Source organism: Mesoplodon densirostris, chromosome 7, assembly GCF_025265405.1.
Source record: "Mesoplodon densirostris isolate mMesDen1 chromosome 7, mMesDen1 primary haplotype, whole genome shotgun sequence".
Taxonomy (NCBI): domain Eukaryota; kingdom Metazoa; phylum Chordata; class Mammalia; order Artiodactyla; family Ziphiidae; genus Mesoplodon; species Mesoplodon densirostris.
Window position 1 is genome coordinate 79,101,095 of NC_082667.1, and position 19,922 is coordinate 79,121,016.

General features: G+C 46.9%; 2 protein-coding genes across 2 annotated transcripts in view; one reads left to right on the forward strand and one right to left on the reverse strand.

Moving 5' to 3' along the window:
* The window catches only part of LOC132494286 (U3 small nucleolar RNA-associated protein 25 homolog), a 720,475-nt gene that overhangs the window by 458,313 nt on the left and 242,240 nt on the right, over positions 1–19,922 (reverse strand). The window lies entirely within an intron of this gene.
* The window catches only part of LOC132494413 (forkhead-associated domain-containing protein 1-like), a 104,178-nt gene that overhangs the window by 24,258 nt on the left and 59,998 nt on the right, over positions 1–19,922 (forward strand). The window contains exon 4 of the mRNA XM_060105501.1: positions 15,931–16,201. Coding sequence (XP_059961484.1) covers positions 15,931–16,201 — 271 coding nt within the window. The remainder of the gene's footprint in view (positions 1–15,930; positions 16,202–19,922) is intronic.

Sequence of the window (19,922 nt, forward strand, 5' to 3'; positions counted from 1 at the left end):
CGTGGGTGCCCGGGGAGAGCGAGTCCTCGAGCCCTCTTCTGGGCATTTCGTGGAATTACATGCAAGGGTTGCCTAGCGACCAGCCCGGAGCGAGAGCATTTTCCTGAAAAGTGAAGCTTGGCGAGGGGAGGTGGAAAGCAAGTGTGTGCTTTTGAAGATGCAGAGATGGATGCTTCCTTTTTAGGCAGATCAGTGCTCTGCAACTTCCTAGCTTTGCGACCTCGGCCAGGCTTCTCTGTATGCCTGGGTCTGGGTCTTCTCAGCGGTGCAGGGCGTTGAGAGAGTATCTGTGTATAAAAAGTCAAAGTCTCTGGCCAGAGTAGACGCTCAAGGCCTGCCAGCTGTTATCACACCGGATCAGAAATGTTCCCGGGATCAGGACCTAAAGTATGGCCCCAGGTTAAGCGGAACGTAATCCAAAATTCGCCCAGCAAAGCTCAGTGACAAGAAGTATCTGGTTCAGTAGGGAGGCAGGATGGGGGCTGGTTAGCAACACAGTCCTGGGTCAGAACCCCAGCTCTGCCACTGGCCTACTCGGTGCGCTCTTGCACAAGCCATTGGACCCCTCGGAACCTCGGTTTCCTCATCTACAAAATGGGGCCAACGACAGCAATGACCTTGCAGGCTTATCTCGAGGGCTAAATGAGATGGTTATCATTGTAAAACTCCCAGAATAATGCCCATTCGTGGTGAGCACACAATTAATACCTGTCGTGTGTGTCCCAGAGAGACGGCGTGTTAACCTCACTCCCCAGCACCAAGAACGCTGCATGGACTGAGACCTCCGAGGCTTAAAGTCCTTTCTGGGACGAGGCTGGGTATAAATAAATAAAGTTTAGAGAATCTAGGCAGAATCCTGGGTGTGGGTCCCCTAGGCAGCCCTAAATACTCACTCAGAGAAGATGAGCACCGTCCCTCAGGCTGCAGGGCCCGTGACACCGCATCCACCACGTTTGGCTTTGAAAACCTGGGGCAGTTTTCTCCTGCTGCTTCTCAGCCCCCTTTTCCTCCTTGGACCAACATTAAAGTGTGCTCACTTGTGGGATGCACTGGGATCCACTGGCCGCCCTGAGGAGGGGCTCCTGACCCAGAAGGTGTTGACCTGATCAGGGGTTCTCAACATGGGTTCTAAGGATCCCCCTCATCAGAAGCACGTGGGGAGCAGACCCACAGTGCAGATCTGGGCTTCACCCCAGGCCTGAGGACTCATACTTAGGATTCCCAGATGAAATGCAGGACACCCAGTTAAATCTGAATTTCAGATAAGCAACAAATAATTTTTATGTACAGGTGTGGCCCAACTATTGCAAGGAACCACATATGCTAAAAAAATTATTTGGTGTTTATCTGAAATTCAGATTTAACGGACACCTTATCGTTTATTATATATTGATTTATTCAATCATTTATTTATGCGAAATCTGGCAACCATACACATCCTCCCTGGGAGTAGGGCCTGGGAATATGCATTCTCACAAGCTCCCTGATGATTCTGATGCACCGCCAATAGGAGGGAAACCGAAATTTAGAATCATTTGTATGGAACACTTACAGAATTTTTTAGGGATCAAAGAAAAGGGGATTTCACACTCCCAAACCTGAAAATCCAAGTTCATGAAGTTTGATTCAATGTGCCCCAACATGTCTGATTCCAAGAATTTTTCAGGAATGTTCAGTAAAATTACAGGTTCCCAGGCCCCCTCCCTGGGAAATTCTGACTCTGTGGCTTGCCCGTGGGGAGAAGAATAGGGGAGCAGCAAATAATATCTGCATTTTTTTCTTTTTTTTTCCTACAAAGATATTTATTGAAATATTATTGATAGGGGCATAAAATTTGAAACCTAAATTTCCATCCAAAGGAGGCATTGTTTAATTAATTATATAGTTTAATATATTCTAAGGAGTTTAATATATTATAAGGAGTTTGTTTATATATGGAATACTGTTCTGCCTTTTTAAAATACAGCTTTCTTGAGATATAATTGACATGCCATAAACGGCACATGTTTAAAGTCTGTAAGTGGATGGGCTTTGACATATGGGTACACCTGTGAAACCATAGCCACAATCAAGACAGTGAACAGCTCCTTCATCCTCCAAAGTTTCCTCCCGATCACAGCATGTGTTTGTTTGCTTGCTTGCTCTTAACAGCTTCACTGAAATACAATTTACATAACAGAAACTTCACCCATTTGAAGTGTCCAATTCAATCAATTTGAATATATTGATGGAGTTGTGCAGCCATCACCACAACCTGCTCTCAGAACATTTTCCTCCATTTCTATCACCCCAAACCTCGGAGAAACCTTGGAGGTATTTCATTTTGGGGTTTGTTTTTAACTTTTAATTTTCAAAATTATGGTAAAATACACATAAAATTTACCATCTTAACCATGTTTAAGTGTGCAGTTCACAGTGGCATTAAATCTATTCACACTGTTGTGCAGCCATCACCCCCATCCATCTTCAGAACTTTGTTCATCTTCCCACACTGAAACTCTATGCCCATCACATCAAACCCCCTGCTTCCTTCCTCCCCTCCCACCATGCTTTCTGTGTCTGTGAATTGGACTATTCTAGGTTCCTCATATAAATGGTATCTTACATTGTTTGTCCGTTTGTGACCATCTTATTTCACTTAGTATGATATCCTCATGGTTCATTCCAGTTGAATATTTCATTGTATGGATTCACCACATTTTGTTTACCTGTTCATCCATCCATGGCCACTTGGGTTGCTTCCACCTTTTGGCCATTTTGAGTAAGTTTGTTATGCACACGTGTGTACAACTATGGAATGGGGACTTTATTTTACAAGGTGCTTCTTATATAATTGTGGGAAAAAGTGATGATGACCTCTAACCTTGAGTAGATAAGACGGAAGAAGATGCTTTGTAAGAAGAGAAACCAGGAGAGCAGCAGGAGGAATCACTGACGTGAACAGCACTGTGCTAAGCAATTCACCTGCTCTCCCTTATTTCACGCTCATAGCAACCTATGAGATGGGTTCTCCCATGATCCCCATTTGACAGACAAGGAATCCGAAACTTAGAGAGGTTAAGTAATTTCCCCAGGGCCACACAGCTAGTCAGTGCAAATTAAACACTATCCCCACTTGCGGAAAAAGTAGGGGAGAAAACCATTCAGTCTGATGCTAGCTGGAGCAGTAGCCTTGACTGGTTTTCACACCGTGGAAAGCATACTCTCACGATCACTCGAATATGCACGGATTTTTTCAATTCTTATTCCTACACGCACTTGCACCTTGCTTCATTCCTCGGTTGACTGCAGGCAGCTGCACAAGTGTTCCCCTGGCCTGTGCCCAGGGCACTGTGCAGGACTCTCCACAGCCCCATCTTCTCAAAAGTGCTCTCTGCCGGGGCGTCCCCAGCTTGAGAAGCTTCCATCCATGATGCTCATATTCATGGAGGGGTCCTTTGCAGCGTCCGTGTGAGGGCAGCCTGTGGACTGACTGGCACCTTCCTACAAATTCCACTTCCTGATGACCCCAACCTGCTGGCTATTTAAAAGAAGAGAAAGGAAGAGGGGAAAAGGGAGAGGTATTGAAGAGCATCTCTCATCAAATATTTTGAAGCCCAGTTTTTCTAAAAAATTCGTGGCCGTCTTGCTTCCGGCATATTCTTGTTTCCAATTGATTTTGGGGTCCCTGGTGAGGGCGCTGTGTTTCCTCCTTGGATGGAGTTTCCACGGAGGACTGCCCTGATATCATACAGATTAAGTATGATGAGAACTGTTCTTCTCCCGACAAAGAGTTCCCAAATGAAAGCATTTATTTCAGGTTTTGTGGTGACCCTAACCAACAGAGGAGGGTGTGGCAGCATTTTATTGGGGGAGGGGGGTGAGGTGCGGGGCGGTTAGGAATCCAGATGTGTTTGCAGATGTCACAGTGGTTAGAGCACGTGCCCTGAGGTCAGGCTGACTCCAGCGCCGTCCCAGCCCTGCTCTTGACCGGCTTTTATACTGGACGTGCACAAATCATCTACCTCTCAGGGCCTCGGTCCCCACTCCTGTAACAATAGTTCCTACCACCTTGAGTGACTGTGGTATTAAGTGGGCAAAGTGCGTAAATTGCTTAGTCCAGCGTCTGGCACCTAATATGCACATGATAACCCTCAGCTTTAGAGTCAAGCAAACCAGCATGGAGCAGCCAAGATGCCTCCTTTGTAAGTGTCCTTATGGACAGGGAAACCTCCCAAGACCTGCCCCCGCTAGCAGATAAATACATTTGCAGATAAATTACCCATAGAATAACATACAAGATGGAAAAATATAAAGAAAATCTCTTGTTTGACAAAGTGCATTGGCAGCCAGGTTGTGCCCAGGACCATCCTTTTTTTTTTTTTTTTTTTTGTGGTTACGGGCGTCTCACTGTTGTGGCCTCTCCCGTTGCAGAGCACAGGCTCCGGACGTGCAGGCTCATTGGCCATGGCTCACAGGCCCAGCCGCTCCGCGGCATGTGGGATCTTCCTGGACCGGGGCCCAAACCCGTGTCCCCTGCATCGGCAGGTGGACTCTCAACCACTGCACCACCAGGGAAGCCCCCAGGACCATACTTTGTAAATTATACCTCTCTCATCAAAGTATTACCTAGGGCTGCCATATTGCACAACTCCAGGGTCACCATTCACAACGTAGTCCATGTGGATGGCGCCCACTGAAACTGTGCAGGACATAACCTGCAGGGCCATCTGCAATGCCCTGAAGCAACCGTTGATTAATCCCATAGAGTCTTGGCACCAGGCGTGGGAAATTGAAGTCCCAGAGTCAGGTGTGCTGCCGTGTTGTAGGTTTTGTTGGTTGTTGCCTTTACTCGTGCTTTCTGAGCTCTAGGAAAGGAGGTGTGGAAACAAGCTGTGCTAGTCACAGTGGCGCCGTTCTTACAAGGCAGCTGAGTAAGGAAACCCACGTCACCCGTATGTATCAATCATGTCTTTCTCTGTTCTGAAATACGGCAAAACGGATGGAAATGGCCAGAATGAAAAAGGAAGCCAGGCGCCACAAATGACGTGCCGAGTTGTTCCATGAGGGGGTTGACAGCTCCTTGTCGGCAGCCCCCATCCCCATGACTGCCTGTGTCTGGCCTTCCCTGTAGCCTGCTCTGCCCTGTTCCCAGTCCAGCCAGACTCTCCCACGTGGCTCCTGGATACTGTCTTCTGTCCCTGCAATGTCATGACGTCCTGTCTTGCGAGAAGAGCGCCCTCTGTCGGCCAATATTCCTTGCTGCTTTAATGGGGAAGCTCTGCAGAACACAATCGAGAAAGCAAGGGCTTTGGAGTTGGATGGACCCAAGTTGAAATGCCAGCTGCAACTGGCTTTACCTTTCTGAGCTTCAATTTCCAATTTCTGCCAAGGAGCTACTCATTAATCCCAGGTCCCCTTTCCCCCTTCAGTTGTTTTTATAGAGGTCCCTGGGACCACCCCTATCATGGCATAAACTGAGGCTCAGAGAGTTTCAGTGACTTCCCCAAGGTTAGGCATCAGTCCTATAGATCCAGAGGCAGGATTAAAAGCCGGCTCTCCTGAGTCCCTTGGAGCCTTTTCCTAATAGCACGAAGCATCGTGGGGCCGTGAGAGCCCAGGCAGGTCCTTCACTGCCCAGCGGTTAAGGAAGGTCTTGCAATTCCCAGTCCAACCTGCAATTTCACACGCTGACGATTCATTATGTGGGTAAAAACGAAAGCCACTGATAATAGGAGAAACTGCATTTTCAGTTATCTGGCTTCCTTGCTTGTTTGGCTCCACTAACTTTTTTTTTGGCTACACCAATGCAGGATCTTAGTTCCTCAACTGGGGATCAAACCTGCACCCCCTGCATTGGAAGCGTGGAGTCTTAACCACTGGACGGCCAGGGAAGTCCCTGGCTCCACTAACTTTTTTTCTTTAATTATTTTATTTATTTTATTTATTTATTTTTGGCTGCGTTGGGTCTTCGTTGATGCGCGCGGTCTTTCTCTAGTTGCGGCGAGCGGGGGCTACCCTTCTTTGCAGTGCGCGAGTTTCTCTTTGCGGTGGCTTCTCTTGTTGCAGAGCATGGGCTCTAGGTGCGTGGGATTCAGTAGTTGTGGCACGCGGGCTCAGTAGTTGTGGCTCACGGGCTCTAGAGCACAGGCTCAGTAGTTGTGGCCCATGGGCTTAGTTGCTCCGCGGCATGTGGGATCTTCCTGGACCAGGGCTCGAATCCCTGTCCCCTGCATTGGCAGGCGGATTCTTAACCACTGCGCCCCCAGGGAAGTCCACCCACTAACTCTTTACCAGGGATATTGCTGCCGTTCCTGGACAAATTCAGTTGTGCCCTTTCTTCTCCTTTTTTGACGATGGTGATCACACCTGGTGGCTAATGTTTTATGCTCATTTATTATGGACCAGGAAGTGTTCCCAGCATTTCACGTGCACTATCTCACCCACTTCTCACAGACTAAGAAATGGCTGTTGGTATCCCTGTGTCTTACAGACAAGGCACAGAAATGACACACTCGTCAGGGTCCCAGAGACGGAGCAGAGCCGGGAGCCGGACCAGAGTCTGTGTGACGCCGGATCCCAAGGTCTTAACCCGAGGTCGGCACGTTATGGCCCAGGGCCAAGTGCGGGCCATCGCCTGTTTCTGTAAAGTTTCCTGGGAACACAGCCGTCCCAGTCATTTCAGTATTGCCTGTGTTGTCGGCTACAAGGGCAGAGTAAGCTGGGCAGATCCTATGGCCCACAGGGCTGGAAATGCTTACTGTCTGGCGCTACAGAAAACGTTTGCCAGCCTCTGCTTGTAACACTATGCAGTCCTGCCTCTGTCATTTGACTTGGTTTCTAAAAGAAGAACTTAAAATAGAGGGGGGAGCTGGGGAGAAAGAAGTCACTCAGATTGAGCCTTACTGTGTGCCAGGAAATGTGCTGGTTAATTGCTTAAGTTTACTGAGGAATAAGAAAAAAACAGACAAGCTGGAAAACTAAATTTTGAACAGTCTTTTCAATACCTCTTTTAAAAAGAGCTGGAAATATGTGGTTCTAACTATACATACACATATATATGCATTTGCAAATATAGTAATAATATAATTACATTGACATGGATCTGATAAATGTACTAGACATTAACATATTATATATACAACAGATGCATATTATAAATTTTACCTGTTTCTTCAACTGGAACGTTTTCTTTTAAAACTGTGGACTGTTGGGAATTCCCTGGTGGTCCAGTGGTTAGGACTCAGTGCTCTCACTGCTGAGGGCGTGGGTTCAATTCCCGGTCAGGTAACTAAGATCCCACAAGTGCACGGCGAGGCCAAAAAACGAAATAAATGAAACTATGGAATGTCTTCCCTGAGTCACTTTTGAAGCAGAAATTTGGGGTTTGTAGTCTGAAGCCTGCTGTAGCTAGAGAACTATTTATCTATCAAAGTTTCTCTAAGCAGCGTTTTACTACTTGTCTTATGATTGGTTCCTTGGTCTTAAATCATTCTTCTCTGGAGATGCTGCTTTACTTTTATAAGTTGAAAGGTAAATTTGGTGCATGATGACAGTCTGGTGGGTTTTATTTGAGCATGTCATAACCTTTAAAACAACTTTCACTCTGAGTATATAGTGATGCTTATGCTAAAGTCTCAGTAAGCATACTGTCCAGGAAATTTGATTGTTTGCAAGTGTCAGAAAACCAACTAAAAGTATCCTAGGCAAAAAAATAAAAATAAAAAAATAAAGCTCATGGAACTGAAAAGGCCAAAAGCTGCAGCTTAGGCCCAGCTGGATCCAGGCGCCCAAATCATGGTCAGGAATCTGACTCTTTCTTCCCTGTTAGCTTCCCAATCTCAGACAGACTCTTCTCACCTGTAGGAAAGAGGCCACCAGCAGCCCCAGCACCCTACAAAGTAGCAGTTCCAGGGAAAGGGCCAGCATCTTCATTGACAGTGGCTTGGATCACGTGGCTTCCCCTGAACCAATCACTGAGGCCAGGGGCAAGGAATGCTCTGATTGGCCAGGCCTGGGTTATGGTCTCACCCCTGGTGTGGAAGGGTCAGAGTTCTATGGACTCAGGATTGTCAGGGAAAGGGTGTCTTCCCTGAAAAAAAATTAAGGTGCCCATCCAAAAGATGGAAGAAATGGATGCGGGGGAGGCAAAAACAAAGAAGATGTCCATGACATTAAGAAGCATTCCTATTGCCTAAGTGGAGCCTTCCTAACAGGATTTGCCACTAGGGATGTGGGGGGAGGAAAATGATGAATAATCCACTTTTCCATTGGAAAAGTCCCAGGCCAGTCTCCAAGGAAGCAGAGTTGCTCATTTCTCTCCTGTGGTGAACTGGTGTGATGAGAAGCTCAGAGTCGGGGCCTTAGTTGTCCATCCCCAAGAAGGGTGGCATTTCCATGTTCCTGGGACCTCTGAATAGGGTCCGTTCTTGAGGAGGATGTGGCTTTACTGTACCGGGGGTTGAGGAGCCGGCAACTGAGTGAATGACCAGAGACTATGGTGCCCTTCAGAACAAAGCCTCTTTCTGGTCAAGCTTTGTCATCTCCTACCTGACCTTGTAGGATTTCCTCTACCCTGTGCTCTTACAGGTCCCGTGGGGACTTACTTATGTGATGAGAACTCCTGAGGCTGGGTGTTTTATATCAAAGGCGATTTCCCGAGACCAGTGAAGTGGAAGGCAGGGGGCAGCAGACAGCCTCAGGCTCGGCCTCTGCAGCAGAAACTCACACACAAGGACCCCTGAGGCTGTGTTGTCACCAGATGTCTACAGGCGATGCAGATGACATCGGGGGAGGTGGAGACGGGAGCGCGGGCTGAACCCTTAGCATCCTGCTGAGACAGAACCCGGACCCGGCCAGGAATCGGGCCGCGTCCTGCTTCCTCTGGCAGGCCACACCCTTTGTTACCAAATCAGAACCACGTTGCTCCTTCTCTGAACTTAGTTGATGATCATTCATTCATTCATTCATTCCGTCTCTCTATCTGGCAAGACCCAATTGAAGCAGGCCAAGTCTAGGGGTAGCAAAAGCTATTTGCAAAAATCCGGCTGTTTTCTCATTAGATTCTATTTCCCATTTTATGGACTGACCAGGAAGCTGATTAGAACTTGAAAGGAAAGGAAAAACTGTAAGATTGAAGATTTACAAGAAAATGGGAAAATTAGATGGGCCAGATCTCCTTTAACACAGCTGGGAAAACCCCAAACGAATGGCTTTTCTGAACAGCTCAAAGGGACTTAATTCTTTTAAGTTCCAAAACCTAAAAATAATGTATAACTTGGCGGTTCTGTGTTCTAAATGTATAACCCTGATTTCTCACACTGAAGCCCCGTACATGATTTACCCTTTTCTTGGGGACATAGAATTATTACCCGTCTCTGAGTTACGGTGGCACCCCGGTAGCTGTTGAGATAAAGGCCATTTGTCCTGGCACCAACTAGCACCCTCTCCTGGCTTCTGAGATCTACTGGCCATGTTTTCTAGTCTCCATTCTGTCTTTCCAGGTCCATGGCTCCTCCATGCTGCGGTCAGTATCCCTGCTCGCCACCATCACCCCTACCCCCCAGGCCCTTCCAGACCATGGGAATTAAGCTCCACATCTATGTATGTTAAATTCTTCTGTAAGGAAGCCGGTCTCTTCTCCCTCCTTTATGTATTTACTCACTAATGTATCTATGTCAGTATGGATCCATGTATACTGATTTTACACTTTGAATTATAATCCAATACTCATTAAATATTTCTTCGCTCAAATTCTTCCAGCCTTGGCCACTGGGAGCTCTTTCAGATTGCTTGCTGTGTCCTTGAGCACCTCCCCACCTTTTCGTTTTGGGCACTTGCTTACTCTTTGCTGTTACAAGATGCACCAGGCTTATCATGTGTTTTCCCCATCCCAGCCCCAGAATCAAAGTGCTTTTTATTTACACTCCATTTGCCAACTGTTCAGCTCAGTCAGCGAACACCTACCATGAGCAGCAGGCACTCTGCTGGGTGCCAGCACAGCCAGCGATTGGCTGGTAAATATTTAATGACCAGCTCTCTGGAAAAAGTAAAGTACATGGATGCATAGCATAAGGTTTACTGATATAAAGAATGTGTAGCACAGTCTATCCATGTAACAAAATATACAGTACTCTTTCTTGTAAATTCTATATAGCCAGCTGAGTCTCACAGAATGCTTTCATTGACTTTAGGTGAACTCTTGTATCCATAGCCAATTTCTCATTGCAGTTGATGAATGAGAGAGTTCCCAACCTGAGCACTCGTGGGTATTTTTGGATATTTTGGATTTATGAATAATACAAGTGAAAAAAGAAAGACGTTAGAACTTCACATGTTCATCAGTGACATGAGTGACTTTGTTGCTGCATCAGATAATAATTTTTAAATACTGGAAGAACGTTTCCCCAATTTTTTGCTCTATTCATAACATAACGGCTAAGACACAACATGCTTTTGTATAATCTGCATTGTTAACATTTTCTCCATTACCGTCTTAAGTCTAGGCAATCAACAAAACAAACAAACAAACAAAATCAAGCTCTACATGAACCACCATTATTAAACCTATTTATAAAACTTTTTAAAAACCAAGCCCTCATTTATAACATTTCCTGATTTCTATGGTGTAATACGCCCTCCACGGTCAATTTCCAGCTCCCAATGACACATCCCTGAATACAGAGAAGGAAAGAGAGGTGTGGTAACACATTACTATGTAACATTTCCAACAGAAACATATAGTAGAGTGAAATAACCTCAAGAGCATAGGTAATAATAAAATAGAGTAAAATAATTAGGAAGGGGTGACTTTTAAGTTTGTATACCAATTGTTTCTGATATAATTTAATTGTAAATTTATGTAAGTTAATTCTTATTAATGGCTGTGTTTATCAACCAGTTGGCAAAATTCCTGGACATTTAACAATCAGTTCTCGTGGGCGAGTACCAGCTGGCCCCAGCACTCCTCTGGTACAGCAGTGAACATACCACAGGTCTTCCCGGATGGAGGCTGGGGTCCTCTGAGCTGCTTCCAGGGCGTGGCATGTACCAGAAAGAATAACACTTCCATAAGACAGTTGTCAGTGTTCCTAGAAAATCCCATTTCTAAGTAGCCCATGCGATGTCTTGTGTTTTTTCACACCATCTAATGTTCGTTTCCTTTTTTTAACTTGGAAAATATCCTATCATTCACTAACCAATCGTCTAAGATCCGTTTGTGAGTATGGAAAGCAGGTAATAAATCATGACTTGGAGTAACCTAGAAGTCCTAAGAGCACAGGTATTGGAGTCAAATTGTGTCACCACTTCCTGGCCGTGAGACGTTGGGCAAGTCATTTAACCTCTCTGAGCTTCAGTTTCTTAATCCACACAATGAGGGGTAAAATGCCTCCTGCAAGATTATTCTGGAGATCAGATGAGACCACATGCATTAAGTGCCCAGCACAGTCTGTGGCACATCTGTGGCTTCTCTACACAGTGGCTCATAGTCGTTGTATTGTCCACAATTACTTACAAATGGCAGAGCACATAACAAGCTCTCCAAGGGCAAGGTCTAAGTTTCCACCTTCTCTGCAGGCTCCAGGGCTTCCTGGCAGAATTCATGTGTACTGTAGGCACTCGATGTGCAAACTACTTCGAATTTTTTTTAGGGTGTCCCATTCAACTTACACTCTTTTCAGGGTTAGAAGCAGATATTGGGTAAATAACACAAAGTACAAATAGATAATTTGAAAAAAAATGGATAGTGATTTCTTGAGTAAATCATTGACCTGTGTTTATTAAAGCTAATATAAATTCAGCCGTGGATGTGGTCATGGTTAATCCAGGTGGTTGACAACCTGCTTTTTTTTTTTTTTTTCGGTACACGGGCCTCTCACTGTTGTGGCCTCTCCCGTTGCGGAGCACAGGCTCCAGACGCGCAGGTTCAGCGGCCATGTCTCACGGGCCTAGCTGCTCTGTGGCATGTGGGATCTTCCCGGACCGGGGCACGAACCCATATTCCCTACATCGGCAGGCAGACTCTCAACCACTGCACCACCAGGAAGCCCCAGCCTGCTATTTTAAAGGTAGTATGGAAAAGAAATCAGGAGTATCACATATGCTACCTCAAAAACAAAACAAAAAACCCAACCATGGCAACATACCATATGGTCAGAGAACAGACACAAAGAAAGAGAAAAGGCATTAGCGTGTATTTTTAAACTAAAGTTTCTAAAAACAGACTTGAAGACTTCCCTGGTGACACAGTGGATAAGAATCCACCTGCCAGTGCAGGGGACACAGGTTCGAGCCCTGGTCTGGGAAGATCCCATGTGTCGTGGAGGAACTAAGCCCATGCGCCACAACTACTGAGCCTGTGCTCTGGAGCCCACGTGCCACAACTGCTGAGCCCATGTGCCCCAGCTACTGCAGCCCATGCGCCTAGAGCCCACACTCCGAAACAAGAGAAGCCACCACAAGGAGAAGCCTGCGCACCACAACAAGAGTAGCCCCCCGCTCGCCGCAACTAAAGAAAGCCTGCACGTAGCAACGAAAACCCAACACAGACAAAAATAAATAGAATTAAATCTAAAATAAATAAATAATAAAAAAAAACTTGTTGATAACTGACCTTGACCCCATGCTTCCTGTACAGCCCAGAGCTAGCTTTTAATGTGAGTCTTCTTCTTATGTTTCCTTTTCTCCCTGCCTGTATCGTTGTAGTTGCCAGCAGGAATTTCTGAGAAAACCTTGACCTTCCCTTTGATAAAGCAAGCTGGGAAACTAGAGAAAACCAACTTTAACCATCCAACTAAAGCTACCCTCAACCAACATGCTTCAGAGAAAAAAAAAAAACCCTTTATGTTTAAATTTTTAAACCCGAAGAGCTTGGAGTCTCTGCTGCGTTGATACATCTTTGGCTCCTTCCCACTAGGGGCCCTATCGTTCGGGCTCTGTGTGCTGCAAGCAACAGAAACCAGCTCTAGCCAGCCTCAGGGATGGAGCACTTCAGGGTAGCACCCCAGCCAGTGCTCAAAACCAGCTTCCTTATTTTCCCCACCATGTTCACAGACAGCAGCATAGTTATAATAGCCATGAGGTAGAAACCACCCAAGTGACCATGACGCTTAATGGATTAAAAAAATACACTCTAAACTGTATGGTGAAATATTATTTAGCCTTAAAAATGAAGGAAGGGTTTCCCTGGTGGCGCAGTGGTTGAGAGTCCGCCTGCCGATGCAGGGGACACGGGTTCATGCCCCAGTCCGGGAGGATCCCGCATGCCGCGGAGTGGCCGGGCCCGTGAGCCATGGCCGCTGAGCCTGCGCGTCCGGAGCCTGTGCTCCACAACGAGAGAGGCCACAGCAGTGAGAGGCCCGCCTACCACACACACACAAAAATAATAAAATAAAAGAAGGAAATTCTGACATGTTACAACATGGATGAACCTTGAGGGCATTATGCTAAGTGAAATACGCCAGTCACAAAAAGACAGGTACCATGTGATTTCACTTATTTGAGGTACTTGGTACTTAGAGTAGTCCAATTCATAGCGACAGAATGTTGGTCACCACGGGCTGGGTGGCGGAGGGAATGGGGAGTTGTTGTCTAATGGTTAATAGAGTTTACATTTTGCAAGATGAAAAAGTTCTGGAGATCCATCTCACAGAAATGTGACTACACTTAACACCACTGAACTGTATACTTTAAAATGGCTAAGATGATAAATTTTATGTTGCAGGTTATTTACCACAATTTGAAAAATAAATAAACAGCTTCCCTCTCTCCATGTCTGGGCTCCACTCCTTCATGCTGGCTGCATTCTGAAGTCCCACCAGGTCACTCCAGATCCTGGTGTCCAACCAAGTCTTCTTGGGTCTCCTTGGCTCTGATTGCATCACTTGCCCCACCACTGAACCAATCTATGTCCAGGGAGTGTGATTGGTTGATTGCTTAGCCCCACCCACAGCAATGGGCCGACAGATTGGGAGGGAGATTCCTGGAATTTCCAGAAGAGCCAGGTGGGTTGCGGCCTGTCCACTACGGCAGTGAACCACTTGAGCCATGAGATATGAGCACTCCCTTCAGCACCCTGGCAGTTAGTGGGCAGTGAGGCACATCTACCTGAGCATCCCAGCACACAAGGGAATTCCTCCACACTACCCGTGGTCTCTCGATTTGTTTTCTATCAGGCGGGGGTAAAACATATTCAAATTTCCCCCTTCCCACCTTCAGCCCTTTCATTCGATAAATCTTTATTAAATCGATGAGGAAAGGTTGTAGGAATGATTGAGGCAAGACAGCCCCAGAGGAGAGGACGGGAAGGGATAGGATGGATGGAGAAGTGAGTGCAAGGCAGAAGCAGGACACCTCAGCTTCTGAAAGGAGAGAAAGGAAGAAAGCTTAGGTGGAGACCGAGGTGCCCACAGTGGAGAGAAATTCGAATCTTCACATAAGGTAACAGAGTTCTGGAACACTGCCAAGTCCGTTCCTGAAACAGGTTTCAACGGGGCCAGTGTCATCATAAATGCTGGGCCAGGTGTCGCCAGGCAATTGGAGTTTGATTTTCCCTAACAGTGTTCTCCCTGACTCCAAAAAAGTCTTCAGGGGAATTCACCAGATTCTTGACTTGGCTGGGAAAGACTGTAGCTAAAAGACTGGTTTGGGAACCTGAGTGAGTGGAGAACCTTCCTCTTAAATACAATCCAGCTGGAGCTATAGGAAGTTCTGTCTGCCAGTGCTCCTATTTCGGAAGCATTCTGTCCTGTTTCTCATTCTGTGTCTGCAGTCTGCAGAAAGAGAAACGTGACCGCCACAGGCGGCAAACCTTTGAACTTAGCTTCTTCCTTGAAAAGTGTGTTTTTTTCTGCCAAGAGACTGGGGGTGGGGTTGGGGCAGAGAAGGGAGAGAGAGACAGAGAGGGAAAGAGCTTTCCAGAACCCCAGTCCTACCACCCTCTCCACCACCACCTGAGCTTGGTGAAGTCCTTAACCTCTCCAAGCCTCATTTGTAAGCTAGGAATAAGGAGAGCTCCTCCCCTTCAGGGCTATCGCGAGAAATCGGTGAGTAATTACAATAAATGGTAGCATTCACGATGTCACAGTTTAACCACTAGGCTCGGGGAGGGACGGCCACAACAGCATTAACCAAGACAAAGCCAGGTGTCAGCACCTCTCAGCATTTGCTTCTCCCGGTGTAGATGGATTTTGATGTGCTCTCTAATGAAAGTAGATACAGACATCTTCCGCCGGGTCAGATGAAAAAAGGTTCCCTCGATAGATATTTATGGAGCGTCTGGCAAGAATCAGATGTGGCAGATGTTGAGGATCACAGGCTAATGAGCCAGCTGGGTTTCGAGCCAGTTGGGGTGCCTGCCACCCCAGAGCTCTCGGCTTCGGGGAACAGGTGGAATGGGAATGCCAGGGAGACACACAGTGTGGATGTGTGTGTCCTGGAGAGCTGGGCTTGAATCTCGGAGATGTGTTCATTCATTCTTTCAACCAGTATTTAAGGACCTACTGTGTATGTGCCAAGGGTTTATTCTAGGAGCTGAGGATACGGTGCTGAGCAAGGTAGACAAAAAGCTGTCAGCCTCTCAGAGCTCAGAGGTGGCGTTGTACCAGCTCAGATGCTCACTGCCAAATCTGTGGTCCTGGGAAAGTCACTAGGTCTTGCTCAGCCTCGGGCTCATCACAGAGCATCAGGGGTATTAAATGAGGTAATGCATGTGAATCTCTTGACTGGGTGCCTGGCACGAAGGCTGCACCCAATAAATGGTGGTGTGATAGTGTGCAAGGTGACCCATGGTGGGGACCGCCATCCCAAATTTGGGGAGAGTGTGGGAGGGATTCTTGGGAGAAGTGACTTATATGCCAAAATCTAGGGCAGCAATTATGTCGCCGGGACAGAAAGGTGAAGACCACCCTAGCTGCTCGTAACCTCCCCTGACCCTCTTGTCTGCCCCTGCAGGTCTCCTTCCCATGGGTGAGGGGCCCAGCACCTTGGCCAAGGCCACAGCCACCTTGGGCCACCCAGCAACTGAACCAGTCACCCTCACCACCACAGACCCCCTTCTACCCGGGCATCTGGACAGCACCAGTGCAGAGGAGCTGGTCGCAGGGGTCCCCCGAGCCCCCCAAGGTCCCACCAGCCTCCCACAGGCGGCCCGTGAGTACCAGTGAGAAGATGTTCTCCTTCGAGGTGGACAGAGCCGCCCACAGCGTTCCCATCATCAGGCAAGGTACTCATGGGTGCTTCCTTGGCGGCTTAGGGGAGGGGCTTTTGCTAGGAGGATGGGTCTCAGTTTCTGCTTTCCCCTTTTTTTTAAAAGTTTTATTGAGGTGCAGTTGATTTACAGTGTTGTGTTAGTTTCAGGTATGCAGCACACTGAATCTGTTCAACATATACATGTATCCACTCTTTTTTAGATTCTTTTCCCATATAGACCATTACAGAGTATTGAGGAGAGGTCCCTGTGCTATCCAGTAGGTCCTTCTTAGTTATCTCTTTTATGTATAGTATTGTGTATGTCAATCCCTCTCTTCCAATTTATCCCTCCCCCCTCTTATTCCCGGTAACCATAAGTTTATTTTCTACATCTGTAACTCTATCTCTATTTGTACCTTTTTTTAGATTCCACATATAAGCAATATGGTATGCTATTTGTCTTTCTCTGGCTTTTGCTTATGTTCTCTGGTTCTGAAGTAGAACATAATCAAATGTGAAAAAATTGGGATAAGCAGAAAGTTAGAAAACAGTAAAAGATAAGCTGTCACCCTTATCACCAGAATTCTCCCTGTTGACTTTTTGGTACAAACTCCTCCAAGACTGTGCTCTGCCCATCTGCACACGTCAGTACCTCTGTGGTGAGTGTGTGTGTGTGTGTGTGTGTTTGTACATATATATGAATATATATGAATTTGTATCAGAATCTAAATTTATATACTTCAACTCAGATGTACAGACATATTGGTAACTGAAATCCCTCTTGCCTTAGGAGGTTTTTAAATATTTTATTACCATTTTACAGGTAAGAGGAGACTGAGGCTTATGGAGAAAATTACTTCTCCGGAGGTTATGTATTCAATCTAATCTAAAATAACGCTTTTCAGTCAAATTTAAGGCTGGTTATCTCAGTGACTGTCACTCACAGCCTGGTCACTTTGGGGACACACAGCCATCAGGGATTCCTTCTCCCCCCCTCCCCCCCAGAAGGCCTCATGGCACTTGGGGAGGAGACTTCCTGTCTGTCACCATCCTCTTGGCCTTGCCAGCCTTACTGGCAGTGTAGCTGGCTCGACTTAGTCCCTGGCATGATTCCCAGGTTTCTTCTGTGGCCACTGGTGTGAAGGTCCCATTCTCTGTTTTCTGCGTCCCAGCCGCAGACCCCTCTGAGTCCCCAGGGATTATCAGCAGTCATCTTGGAGGCCGGCTACCACAGCCTGCCCTCGGGTCCTCCATGATTCACACTCCTCCTCCTCTCTCCTGAGGCCCCCCAAAATCTCACCCCAGTAACAGCATCGGCTCAAATTCCAGAATCTCGTCTAAATCAAGTCCAGGTACAGATGGGGCTCATGGGTGTAGTATGTTACGTTCAGCTCATCAAGTACTACTTCCAGAAATCTGAAGACCTCTGCACAGAGGGTCTGTCCCTCACACACCCAGCACATACTGGTGGGACAGGCATAGCATCACTGCTCCACACACTCCTCTTGTTCCAAAAGAAGAGAAACAGGAAACACACAGGAGTCCCTGGCCCACAGCAGTTCTGAAGTCCAGCTGGGACAATATCGGCAGTTCCTTGACTGGGCTTCAGTCCAACTCTTGCCCAGAAATGACTTACCAGGGCTCTTGGCTCTGCCCGCTGGTCCCTGAGTTCCGCCTTCTGAGTCGTCCTCCCTTTCCTATGAAAGGTGTACCATGAATGTGGCTGCATAGTTTTATAGCCTGCTTCCTGCCTGTAGAAGCTTGGGGGTCCAGACGCTTCTTTGACTTTTGTGGGTCTCTGTCAGTCTGAGTTGGCAGTGCTTCTTATTGGGGTTCATCCTATCAGGCAAAAACCACGCCCACAGACTTTTTTGTCACAAGCCCTTCCACCATGGGCTTCTGCAAAGACTGACAAAGGACAGAAGCTTCTTAGAAGCCCAGTTCTTTGACCGAAGGGTTCTCTTGGACACTGCCCTGGATCTGTATTCTTAACAAAGGATTTTACAACCACACCCTCAGCTTCTTCTCTGGACTGTGTTTTCTTGAGAGTGCCCTTGATTTGATCTTTGCCCAGAACCTGTTTCTTACATTTCATTTGCCACCTGGAGAGGCAGGGAATTTTCAAGCCCAGAGCATTGCCCTGGTTTAACAGCCCTTCCTTTAACTGTCTCTCCCGCTCACATTTCACTATAAGTAGCAAGATGTAACCAGCTAGCACCTTCCAAGACTCTGTCTGGGACTCTCTTTAGCTTGACCACTCAGCCTCATCACAAACATTTTCTACCTTCCTCATGACCACAGGCAACGTGTTAGGAAACCTTCTGCCACCACCTAACAAGGATCCCTTAACCCCAGTAACATTTTCCTCACTTTCCTGGGACCCTTCCCTCACGGCCTCCTCAAAGGCCATCGGGCTTCTACTAAGACTATTCAGGCTTTCTCAAAGACTCTTGGCCAAAGTCCTCCAGCTTCTGGCCACTGTTCCGTCCCAAACCACTCCACATCGTAGGGTTTTTGTTAAATTTTGCACCACTCCTGGTGCCCAAACCTGTATTTGCTACTTATTGTTGCATAACAAATTACTGCAGGATGTAGTGGCCTAAAACAACAGTAACCATTTATTATCTCCTAGTTTCTCTGAGTCAGGAAGTTGGGAATGGCTTAGCTGGGGGATTCTTGCTCAGGATTGTCCATGAAGTTGCAGTAATGGTGTTGGCTGGGGCTGTGGTCCTCTGGAGGCTTGTCTGGGGCTGGAGGACCCACCTCCAGGATGGGTCACTCCCATGGCTTTTGGTAAGAGGCCTCAGTTCTTCACTAAGCGGACCTCTCCATACGTTGCTTGAGCATCCTCAAGCTGCCAGCTCCTCCAGACAAGTGGTCCTAGAGAGTGAGGCAGAAGCTGCAATGTCTTTTAGGATCTAACCTCAGGAGTCAAACTGTGTCATTTCTGCAATATCCTTGGTTACATAGAGAAGCTTTGTTACGGACTGAATTGCATTCCCCCAAAATGCATATGCTGAGGCCTCAATCCCAATATCGCAGAATGTGACCCTATTTGGAGATAGTGTATTGAAATAGATGAGTAAGTTCAAATGAGATGATTGGGTGGGCCCTAATCCAAGGGCTGGTGTCCTTGTAAGAAGAGAGAGAGACGCCAGGGATGCACGTGCACAGAGAAAAGGGCATGTGAGGACACAGCAGGAAGGTGGCCGTCTGCAAGCCAAGGAGAGAGGCCTAACCCTGCCCACACCTTGATCTTGGACTTCCAGCCTCCAGAACTGTGAGAAAATGAATTTCTTTTGTTAAGACCTCCTGTGGTGTTTTGTTATGGCAGCCCCAGCTAACTAATATAAAGTCCATCCAGTATTGGAGAGGATGATGCAAGGGTCTGAATACCAGGAGACAAGAATCAGTGGGGCCATCTTGGAGACTGGCTACCACACCCTGAAAGGCGTAGATCTTGAATGTGCCCCTGAGTTTTGCCAGTCGTGCACAACTATGTAACCCAAATTCCTATCAAGATATAGAACATTACCAGCACCCCAGAAAGTTCCCTCATGTCCCTCCCCAGTCAATTCCCAGCCCCAGGCCCCAGAGGCACCCACTCTTCTGAATTCTTTTCCCGCCATGGATTAGATATTCCTGTTCTACAATCTCAAGTACACAGAACCATGTAGTACATGTTCCTTTGTGGAAGGCTTTTTTCACTCAGCATAGTATTTCTGAGATTCATTCATTTTGTTGTATGCATCATG